Source organism: Ambystoma mexicanum, chromosome 4q (assembly GCF_040938575.1).
Source record: "Ambystoma mexicanum isolate Mex_15411 chromosome 4q, UKY_AmexF1_1, whole genome shotgun sequence".
NCBI classification, from domain to species: domain Eukaryota; kingdom Metazoa; phylum Chordata; class Amphibia; order Caudata; family Ambystomatidae; genus Ambystoma; species Ambystoma mexicanum.
In genome coordinates, this window is record NC_090928.1 from 1,045,315,073 (window position 1) to 1,045,327,438 (window position 12,366).

At 44.1% G+C, this 12,366-nt stretch overlaps 1 protein-coding gene across 4 annotated transcripts in view; it reads left to right on the top strand.

The window, feature by feature from the left end:
* MARK1 (microtubule affinity regulating kinase 1) overlaps positions 1-12,366 on the top strand; it is a 947,566-nt gene that overhangs the window by 243,046 nt on the left and 692,154 nt on the right. For all 4 annotated transcript variants that reach the window (XM_069608596.1, XM_069608592.1, XM_069608593.1 and 1 more), the window contains exon 2: positions 4,447-4,650. In XM_069608596.1, the coding sequence (XP_069464697.1) occupies positions 4,447-4,650 (204 nt within the window). The remainder of the gene's footprint in view (positions 1-4,446; positions 4,651-12,366) is intronic.

A 12,366-nucleotide genomic window follows, 5' to 3' on the forward strand; every position in this document is an offset into this window, starting at 1 on the left:
CCCATTGTTCAGGCAGTCTGCTGAGTCAGCCGGGCTCTTTGAACTGTGTCTCTCATGGTTTCTCCGCACCGCTCCGATTTTGGAAGCTCCGGATCGAGTTACGCTCCGTTAGCCGCATACACGTCTCATTCCTTACGGGTGTTCTTTCTCTAAGGCAGCATTATGTAGAATGTCTGTTCACTGCATGCTGCGCTGTGTAGAATTGTTTGTTAGCTCCCCGATTCACTCTGATCTCGTTCGTTCCGTCCGACGGGGAGTGCCAGCCCTGTCGCGGCCGCTCTTCATTCCGCTTCAGGGTCTGTGGGCTTAATACTTTGTTCGGGTGTTGCGGCCATCTAGTATTTCGTTACGATGGGATTTCATTGTGACGCTCCGGCTCCGAACTCGGGCGCAGCTTCCCATTTCACTGTGAAATTGCACTCACTTTATGCTCCCCACGTTCAATCAGCTGCCGCTTCAAAGACGAATGTCGTGGTCCATATTAAGCGCCTCTCTGCGTCCGGATCAGCAGGAGCCCCTCAGACAAACGTCCTACTCCATGGCTCTGTAGCCACACCCCTTTCCCCCGGTCTTCTTATCCACTCTTTACAGTTCCACATAGTTGGGGGGGAAAATACCTCCCTTCCCCAATCCTTTCATAGGCTCTCCTCCAATATTTCCAGTGATGTCCGTGGTTTTGCGAGAGGCTATATTCCTCCTCCTATGGCCTTCTTTTCTCTTTTGCCTGGAGATATTTTTCTCTTCACCTGTTCTTCTCTTGATCTTGCCAAAAGAATATCTCTCTTCCCCTGGTCTTCTCTTGATTTTTGCCAAAGGATATCCCTCTCTTCCCTTACCTTTTTCTTCCAGTGAGATGGGTCCCAGGCCCTTTTCTCAGTTTTATGTCTCTTAATCGGACTCGGTTCACTATCCTGCCAAACAATGTTTCTCATATGGTATTACCCGGTTCTCTCAACATATGGGTCCTGGAGCCTTTGTTCTGGTTTGCAATGTCTTTTACTCGGGTCTGGTTCAGTAGCCTGCCAGGCATTGTGTGGCACATAACATCCTCTGGGATCCTTCCAAGCACTGGTACGACGAAGATGACCATTCTTGCTTTGCGATTGTTCTCAACAACTGGTTTCACCCCAGGGATTTCTCCTTTGTCCCAAATTGGTTTAACTCTTTGCTCAGCTACCTGCTCCGAAGAGCAATTCCCAATTCATGAACAGAGTTCGCTTTACAGATTCTCTCAACCCCAGGGGCTTGCTCCTTACCCCTGCTGTGTAGGTTTCTTCTCTCTCCAGCTACCAGTTTCTCTGAGCTTCTCTCGCCTTTGAAGTCATGCAGCGGTTCCACAGACCTTGTTCCCTCACAGGTACAGTGGATCCTCCTTCCGCTCTCCAGCTCGCTTTTGGATGATTGTTTATCCTGCTGTGGTCCTCATGTCTTAGTGGCGTGCTCCGCTGGGATGTATCTGCTGTCTGCCCAGCATCCCGGTCTCCATCGGTCCCTGTTCTGTATGGCAGCTTCTGGCAGCTTACAGGCTCTCCAGGGAGGATCAAAGTCCTACCTCTCTTTATCTTTGGCCAGCTCTATGTGGTTGAGAGCTAGTATGTTCGTTTTGGTTAGTGTTAGAATCTATTGCTATCACTGTGGAATGCTGCGCTAGCGCTCCCTCCAGAATGTGGATGCTGGAATGTTGTGATTGAAATGAGCGGTGAGGACGAGGGAACGTGAGCGCAAAGGCGGCGGTTGGAGAGAGTGAGGTGGATGCGGTGGAAGCGCCGGGCCATTTCCAATAAAGATGCTTTTAACTGGACTTAAGCCTCACTTGGTCCTTGATGTTTCCAAGATTTCTACTGGCTTTTCAGGGACCAACCGTTCATTTTGAGTTCAGTGAGGGATTGTGTAACCTCATTTTTTGAAGAAAATGCCCTTTTGTTCATGTCAAGGAAAAAACCTTAGTTGTGACCTGTATTTCAGATGTTAGAGCTGTTGGCGAAGATTCACCAAGCCATGTCGCTTCAATGACCTGCCCCAGACAAGGAAAATGTTGATGTTACATGCTTTCTTTCACTTCCTTCTGCATGGTGTGTGCCATCCATCCTGCTGCGGTAGTGCAGTCTTACCACATGTAAGAGCCTGGAGTGCTGAAGTATTGCTTAGGCTGCTGTTCTAAAAGATGACTTGGGGCGCTGTATGCAAAAAGTGCATATTGTTTAGCATCAGACTAACCACCTTGGCTGATGATGCAACTGGTGAGCAGGTTGGAGCACCAGTATCCTTCATTGATCATTCTAGACCATTTCTGTTTGGGTAGAGGTCACTAGTCAGCACTCAGTCTAAGGCAGCAGAGCGGCTTGCAGTAGGCGAGCTGGGGTTAGACACTGGGTCTATAAAAACCTATCTACCATTGAGGCTCAACTGTGTGCCAAGATACGGTTCCACTCCTGTGCCACTTTACGGCAGGCCTCCAAGTCGGCTCTTCTATATGCTGCAGCTACTGGTTCTGCCAGCAGGGCTCTTGGAACCACCAGGCTTTGATCCTCTAACCCTGAGCAGGCACCAGTGATGCTCATGGCGATCATCCGCAGCTGCCCCCCTTGCTTCGCTGAGAAGTAACCCAACAATTCTCTCACGAGCACATCCTGGTCGTAGGCACGCAAATCACAGGCTGCCGTGCCACAGTCGACGACACCAAGGCACATGCCTTACCACCTCCTTGGTGCCACTAGGCTTCGGAGTGCACACCAGCCAGGCAGCTCAACAGGCTGCAGCTATCTGATCCTCATCGTACCACCAAGTTGGTTCCAGGCTAACCACTCAGTCTGGATGCAAAAGCTCTTCAGAAAGTACAGGCACAGGCCTTTCAGCCTTCAGGGGGGACGCGATCCCCAGGCTGCCATGTTATAAGCAGAGCCCCAGACTACTTCGGTTTGGCAAGCCTTCTGAGGTTTTCCGCCAAAATTCCTTTGTAAGCACTTGATACCATCACACCCATTATTTTAGGTTAGTATCCTATATTTGTCGGGGCACATTTCCCATTATAGTTGGGGTCCCAGGAGCTGCCATGGCTCACAGCAGCTCCATGCGCTGCTTTGCCACACCCCTGCTCTTAAACACTTTGGGACAATTTACATCTCAAATTGAAAACTGAATCCAACTACAATAGATTGAAAAAGAAATTACATTTGTGGCTCTCCAACAATGTTGGTGGTTACCAAAGCTAAATACCTTTTAATAATCCTCACTTTTCGTTTAACCCCATACTTTGGTCAACATCCATGCTCTCCAAAGGAAGTTTGTATTCTTAAGCCCAATACCATCCGGTTTCATGGAGTAGCATGATACAGCTGACAAGGTCATGAACTACAGTGCAGGAGCCTTGGCCATCTAGATCGTTTGGTCTGATAGAGGGGACATAAAAGGGACAAACTATGAACCAGGAAAATGCATGTGATTCCCGAACTCGCAATGCTTCAAATACGGTGACAAATACAGTGCATCTTGCCCACTTTTGTCTCACTAACATTTATATTTACCTGATAATGACCAGTTTACTTTACATATTGACACATTCATGCACAAATATTAAAACAAATATGAATGCCTATTCTAGAAAATACGCCCTGATATTTGACTTTCCAATTCAAATCTGAATACTGTTTTCAAATAGGAACTCTGGCAATCATGATTTCAAACAAGCAGTTGAAAATGTGAGTGAAGTATTCTATTCGGTGCAAGAAAAATTCTATCAGAACATGCTTATACTATATTCAGAACCTAACCAGAATGTACACGGCCATACTTTATGTTGGCGAATGAAATGAAAGGGTACGTTTCAGATGGTTTTACTTTATTTTAAAAAGGTTGAAAAGCTTGTAGAGAATTGGATGGCAGATTTCTAAAATGGATTTTCCTATCTAAATCTCCCCACCCCCTATATTTTGTATCCATAGTCTGGTGCTAATTATATTCATTATTTAATTTCCTTTGTACCGTTAATATAATAGCATTTCAACGCTTGCGACAGACTGTGCCCTAAATTGAAAAGCAGATGAAATATTCCCAGGCCTTGGAGTGTGCGACAGATCGATATCACTTTACTTTCTATGCATTGGATGGATATTGAACTCTTACTGATTGCATGGAAACGGTCTGTGTAATGTTCTATTTCTAGATTTTAGCTTTCGCCTGGTTGGTGGTGGTAAGAAGTGTGGAGTAAACTGTGATCGTTTCGGATGACATAGATACAAGATAATGCTAGTTTTATCACTGGTATTTGAGATTTTGTTGTATACACCGGGCTGTTGCTCTGATTCCTAGTATATTTAAATCTTCTATAAATGAGCCACCAGTAATGTGTGTCAACCACTGGTTTCAAGATGCCACTCAGTTCATGCTGTTTAAGTACCTTTTGATTATTATGGATGTGACTCTACATAATTTTCATTGTTTTTGCAGCATACATCCGTGGATGGATATCCTGAGCCACACATCCCACCTTCCAAATCTGGTAGCAGACAGAATATTCCACGATGTAGGAATTCCATTACGTCCACGACTGATGAACAGCCCCACGTTGGAAATTACCGGCTGCTGAAAACAATAGGAAAAGGAAATTTTGCCAAAGTCAAATTGGCAAGACACGTCCTTACTGGCAGGGAGGTGAGATTGTTTTTTAATTTTACTTTAAGATTGAAACAGTTTTCTAATAGTGGACATGTGTGTACAACATCCTGGTTATATTCAGACAGTTTTCTCTAATGCTCTGTTTAATGTTGCATGTCAGTAACCACCACACTGATCAAAATAAGGAGTTGCTGAGCATAAGCTAAATGTAGCTCCTTGCATAGGTCATTGCCAGTAATGAGGAGCTAGAGTGTACATTGGAGGCAGCTAGAGTGTACATTGGAGGCAGTTGCAACATGGGATTTAAGCAATGTCGCTTTTTCCATAAGTATACAATTCATAGTGTTTTGTGTGAATTATAGAGTACTCCTTTTTACTTCTTTTCCTTTTGAGAACAGTAGCTTCCGATCTAGTTGTTTCGAAATTGCACAGTAAAACAAATTAAATTAATGGGCATCTTTTTAGTATTCTGCCTATGAGCTGCACATAAGAGCTATTTGAAATTTCCCAAGGTGGCTTGTTAATCATATTCATTTCTCATATTTGTCACAAACAAATCTATATAATCTGAACTAATTATTTGATTAAGGCACACATATAAGTGAATCTCACTTTGGAAAGAGATACTTAATGTAATATGTATATCGTCTCATGACACCAATTCTTTGAGTAAAAAATGTCTCCAGCTTGTAGTCTGTGTTAAGCTGCCAAATAAATCCCAGTTATTCTATGTCTAACTTGATGTGATGGTATGGGCATGCTTTTTAGTTGTGGCTTTAAGGCCAACTAGTTTGCCAAACCTATTGCAACGTTGTATAGTGAGGGAATAGTTCCCATTACACAATCCTGACATTGCAATTTGTTGCTAGTTATGCGTGTTAGTTTATATTGGTTGCCTTTGCTGTCACACCGTTAGAGCTTTTTTAGCCTCCACAGAGGATTGATTTATAATGTGTGAACGTAGTCTCACTCCTTATGTTAAATTGATTTATGGCAAGTTATTGGGCTGCATAAGTGGGACAAAGAGCTTACTTTGCTGGACCAAGTAATCGGTCTCAAACAAAAACACAGGGGAAATCACTGAAATGAAAACCAGCATTGATAAAGCCACAGGTTTTGGCTTCAGATAATAACCCTGATTCACAGAAGCGTTTTACAATGGTGCAGTGCCATAGGAAAAAGCTCTCTGAATCAGGGCCTTTGTGTCAAATGACAAATGTGGTTTCTGTGTTTTTGCGAATGATGGGCAATAGTGAGTTTTTGCTTTATTGGTTATTTTAATCGGGTTATGTGGCCAAGTCATACATCTTTTTCTAGACGTAAGCGTAACTTGCACCTGGAAAAAGTTGGAACATTTTCTGATTCGTGAAGGGGATGTTCATATGGGAATCGACAAAATGTTCGCATAACACGACCATGCAGACCACTTCAAAAACAAAATCACCAACATCCAACAAACCATACAAAGCAGACAGTCTGATCTGACCACAACCCCCACCTACACCCAGGAGGAACACCCAAACTACAAAGCTTTCCAGAAATATTAGTGGAGACATTCATCAAACTGGTGAATGAAAGCAATAACTCGGGGTCCCCCGAAGATCCCTGCCCACCAGACATATACAAATGGATTCTTAAACAAGGAACGCTCATGGAATATCACAGGAATGTCCTCAACCATTCCATCGCAACTGGGAAAGTGCCATAAGCCTTCAAAACTGCATACATCAGACCACTACTCAGAGATACAGCGGGAAACGTAGAGGACCTCACCAACTACAGACCCATCTCCAAAATCCCATATACAGCCAAGCTGCTCGAAACGTACATATACAAAACAACCCAAGAGTTTATAGAAGAGCACGGCCTACTAGACCAGGCACAAGTTGGCTTCAGACCACTGAGAGGAACGGAATCCGCTCTACTCTCAATATGGGCTGATCTGAAATTCAACGCAGACTCGGACAACAGCATTGCCTTGATACTCCTAGACCTATCGGCAGCATTTGACACAATTGACCACGACACCCTCATAACCAGATTAGAAGGACTTGAAATAACAGACACGCCCTAATATGGATCAAATCTTTCCTAACAAACAGAACGGAAACCGTATGGATGAAACCCTTCAAATCTATTCACCTGTGGAGTACCACAAGGATCATCCTTCTCCCTGCTATTATTCAACATCTCCCTGTATCTATTTATCAAAATCGTCAAAAGCCACAGCCTCACCTGGTACAACTATGCAGACGATACACAAATAATCTTCAAAATACAAGACAACCGGGACAGAAACTCAACGCTAGAAAACTGCCTCTGCGATGTATTCTTCTGGATGAACTCCAACTCCCTCAAAATCAACCCAGGCAAAACTGAAATAATGATCGTCACAGAAAATGGAGGAGAAAACCAATTCATCCCTTGGCCAAAGGAACTCTGGACAACCTCAGCACCCGCGCTGATTGTAAAAATCCTAGGGGTTCTAATGGACAACAATCAAAGCCACAAGTAAACGCTCTCCTCAAGAAATGCTTCTTCCTCCTGCGAGCGGCAAAAAGAATCTTACAGTTCCTATCGTTCACCAACAAAACAACCACCATCATCGCCCTCGTCATGTCCAAAGTAGACTACGCCAATAGCCTATACCTAGGCATGCCTGAACGACTCCTAAAAAAAACCACAACGCATTCAAAACGCGGCAGCCAGACTACTTCTGAAACTACCCCGAAGAGAACACACTGCACCAGCGCTGAAAACACTACATTAGCTACCAATAAAACAACAAAGGCGCTGAGTTCCTAAGAGACAAACTGCGCCTACATCAACCAACAAGAACGCTCAGATCAAGCATGAACATCCGCCTGGAACCGAAGCCCTACAAAAAAAGAAAACTTGTAGGATCCTCCTTCTCTCACCAAGCCCCAAACCTGGAACGACCTCCCAAAGTACATATGGAACACAAGAAACCACCTCAAGGAAATTACTCAAAACCTGGCTCTTCGCTTACCTCAAGGAAATTACTCAAAACCTGGCTCTTCGCTTCATAACTGAAAAGACCGGCCACAGGGGCACTGACATAACTAAAACATCAACTAACGTAGAGTGTCCGCAATACACACCGATCAATCAATGGAGAAAAGCCAAGATAAATATCCCACGACATACGAAATGACCAAACGGGAGACAGCCGCAAAACGATCAATAAGGTCAGACCTCAGCCGGGCAGAAGAGACCAAGGCGTATTGTCTCTTTCACTCACACTTTCATAGTGTGCTCTTCTTTTCCAATGACATGGGGCATTGTATTTTCAAGATGGTGTTCACATGCACAAATTACTAACCCACATCCCATGTCACAAATATTACTCTTTAGTGAATGTCTAACTATGTATGTGATTTTATGACATTATGGTTTGTTATGCAAAGTAATTATGCAAAGTAACCCTTGAACCATTGCACAAATAAAGTAAATAAACAGCTCACAATATAAAGCTTAATGAAAAATTAAAAATTCGTTCTATATACTTTTTGAGTTGTGTTTAGCACCAGCTAGCATGTTAGTTTGCTTAATGGTTGCCCAGAGTGACATGTGCTCCGATTAGGGTCAACATAAATCAGTGTACTCCTAACTAGTTTCGTAAACCCCTTAGACTCACAGAGGGGAGGACAACACCCTTGTTACAGCAAAACGATCAAAGACAGTAAACATAGAAAACTAATTTAAAAAACACACTAGGACGAATCATCAAAAGGACCATGACCATAACCATTACATTCCCCAACAGCCCTAAGGACAAAATAGAGGGGGAAAGGAAACACTGCACCACGAGCCCCAATCCAGTTGGTGAGAAACAGAACGTTTCATCACTACACACTGTCCACCAACACACCGCAGGAAACACAATGCCCCACCACACAAACTACAACTAAACAATAGTCCCAAGGAAGTTCACCCCACGGAAACCAAAGAACCAGTCAGGACAGAAGGATACAAACGACTGAATACACAGGCTCACCAAGACGGATCCACTAGGACAACACATCAACACGACTCCGACCCTGAATCATTCAAAGCCTTAACCGACCAGGGTCTCACTAGATAACCTGAGAATAGATATTACCTACCCAGCCCCACAACTGAAGATTAGGTTCAGATCCACCAACCAATCCAAACTATACTCAATAGGATACAGTTGGATCAGCGCAACACCACCAAAGCGAGTCGGCCCACGAGGAACCAGCAACAACCCAACCCACGGGTATACAACTCTAACGGAACCATAAGTACCTGAATCAGGATACAGACCCCACTAACCCAACCCTCAATCTTCTGCATACTTAAACCCACACAAAACCACACAACCATCTCTCTCCCAGCAATCCGCACGCACTTTACCACACCATCAACAACACATAAACTTCACCCACAGCACCCGAGGCCTCGCCCGATCCGATACTAGCACCAAAGCCCAGCACTCGGTGTATACCGAGCTGAAGCTGCCAATAGCACACCACGTCTCCCACTCTCCTTCTCCCCTCTTTCCGACTAACCCTACCCGCCCTTCCTGTTGACGGATCCGCCAGAGCGCCTGGGGACCAATTCCGTTGGGGACAGTGTGCTATACAAGTACCTTTAACATAACATAACATAATCGAGCATATATTCTGAAAATGTTTGTAAATAGAGCGTACGTCTTGTAGAAAGTTCTGCAAAGTGGTGAAATGTCCACATCTGAATCTCAGCTGGAATGTGTGCATCAAGTTGTGTGCCCTTGATCTTCTGCGAGTGTCAGTGGAATTACTTGCATGATATTTAGTAAAACCTGCCAAAATATCCTGTTGCTTAACTTTCACCTAAACATTTATGGTATGAAAATGTGCGTTTGGAAATTGAGATGCATTAAGCAAGTGGACATGTGTGAGAGAACCTGTTTTGGCACTTTTCTACTTGAGATTTTACTGCGTAAGATATTTTGCTGATGGGTTTTCAGGAACGTGTGCTTTGGGTGAAGGTGTTCCGCCTGTTTTTCCGACAGGCATAATTACTATTTGGATTTACTTGGGAGCTTAGCAAATGCCATTTGCAGGAGAAAGTTACATCATACATACATAAAACTTTCACCAGGTGTACCTTACAACTGAAAATTGTGAAAAACTGGGTGATTATTCACTGACACGTTTTGTGTCAGCAGAGAGTGTCTTCAAAAGCGGTTGGCTGGTTTCAGATTCAAAAGAGCAGGGAAGAGTCCAGCGGGGGAAGAGGTTTATTTGTATTTATTTATAGATGTATAAGGCGCCAAAGCCTGTGGGCATCAGGGCGCCCACATGGAGACAAGAGACGAAAAACAAAATGACACAGGACGCACAGAAAGAGGAAGAACCAACCGTCTATCCTAGTGATTACTTAAAGAGAGCAGTTTTTAAAGCACGGCAGAACTTCAGGTTATTTCGTTCCACTCTTAGAGTAGTTTGGAATTTGTTCCAGATTTTGGCCGCTCTAACAGGGAAGGATCTACCCCGTCTATTGGACCGCTTGTGGGTAATGCTGTTGATCTAACCCTGGTTTACCTGATCTGCTAGGCACGTAGACAGATTAGTGTTTGCAGATAGAGAGGAGCTATACTAAAGCGACAATGGTGTAACAGTGGGCTAGATTTGAAAGCAATACGATCTTCCACCTTCAACCAGTGTAGATCCCTTCTACTGGCTGAGATATGTTCTCCTCTCGTTATGTTTTTAATAATGCGCACCGCTCTGTTCTGGATTGACTGACCTTTAGTCAGACAAACAGTGCTTGCCCCTATTCGGAGCGCATTGCCGTAGTCCAGCCTTGAAAGTCTGGTGGCTTGGGGAATAGTGGTGCAATTTTCTTCAATGATTGAAGGCCTGATGTGTCTGAGCTGGGGTAGATTGACATGGGCTTCACCGCTCGTTGGGCTTCACCGCTCGTTGAGGATTCCAATGTGATGCCTAAAGTTTTTACTTTGCCGGTCCTGGGCAAAGTAAAAACTTTAGGCATCACATTGATATTAAAGGTGGTGAAATCTGCCCCCAGTTTAGCGCGAGCCTGCCAGGAGCCAAAAATAAGGAGTTTGGTTTTACTGCCGTTGAGGCACATCCATTTCCTAGTCATCCAAGCTTCGATGATGTTGTAAACGCCAGAGATTTTACTAGAGTCCTTAGAATAGTTGCAGCTGATCTCTAGGACTAGCCGAGTGTCATCAGGTTCAAGCACTCTGAGAGATAAGGACAGGTGATTGATCCTCACAGTCTAACACTTTGTTCCTAACGGTTCCACAGGAACATACAGTGGGTTGGCGCTGCAAAGGATGGGTGCTAAGTCGGTAGGAGAGATAATGGAGAAGTAGTCAATGGTAGAATGGGTAGGGGAGAGGTGGTGGACAGAAGGAGGCAGAGAGAGGAGGGCAGTGAGAAAAGTAATTAAAGCCAGAGGAGGCAATTGATATTCGATATGGAGGTGTGAGCAGAGCAGGTTGCGGGTATGATTGCCAAGGAAGACAATTAGATTTGTTAAGAAGTATGATGTGGCAGAGTGAAGTGCAGAGGTGAGGGCAGCAAGGGACATTTTGTAGGCTGGAATAGGGTGGGGCTCTGTGTCTTGTGCCAGTGGCATGGGTCATTGTTTTGAGGCTCTAGATGTCAGTGGGGAAGGTGTGAGTGTATTTGTAGGATACTATTGGTCAAAGTAAGTTATTTGTGAAAGTAAAAAAAAAATATATGTCAATGGAAAAGGCCTGAAAAGGGAAAAGAGATGCAAGGGAGGTCCTCTCGGCATCATTGTAAGGGACAACAGTCCAGCTTGACTGTCATTGAAGAGGGGATAGGAGGGGGAGTGGGAGTAGAGGGACTGAGATATTAGAGTGAAAAATAGAATGTTCAGAGGGAGAGAGGGGTCAATGGAGAGGTCAGAGGAGGTCAATGAAATTGAGAGAAAGATGTTGGCATGTGGCTGTGGAGGGCTTGGGAGGTTAAAGTCCCTTAGCATGACATTGGGGATGTCGGTTGGAAGTAATGCAAGGAGAAGATTCAGGGCATAGCAGGAATGGAGAGGACCAATGGGTTGATAGTGTGTGGATGGACCTCCTATCACCTTAATCCAAAGTAGGCCCACCTCTTAAGAAGCAAGTGCATGTTTGGCCATAAAGCAAATTTATTGTGTAAATGGCCGAGAGGAGCTAAATGACTCTGTGGAGTCAAACTAATCAGAGTCTCCTCGAACCACACAAGTTTACACATTTTATACATTTTGCAATAGTTAAAACACTCAAACATATTTTATTACAAATCATTCCTCCATACATGATTGGTCAAACCTGTACAAAGAAGTCTGATCCTCTTCAGTTGCCATGCTCTCATTGGACACATTTATTTAACTATCTCCTTTCAACATATTTTTGCATCAGCTCATATTTACATCACAATCCTGTTTGGTATCTTTCTGCGCTAGGTCATGACGTAGTCCCATAGTTACACATTCACACAACAAATATAATTAATTACAAGTTCCAACTGGTCAAGGACCTCTAACCCTGAATGTGATGCACATGTTCTTTGCAAGGTCACTTCAACAGTATGAGGGAGACACACAAACAAGTTCCTTTGAACTGGCAATAAATATCTTATACTTGCTGGCGTTCTTATTTCATACTAATCTATTCGACTACCAATTCAGCATGCATGGCCTCTGGGCACATCCTGAGAACCTGATCGAAACACATAAGCCGTTTGT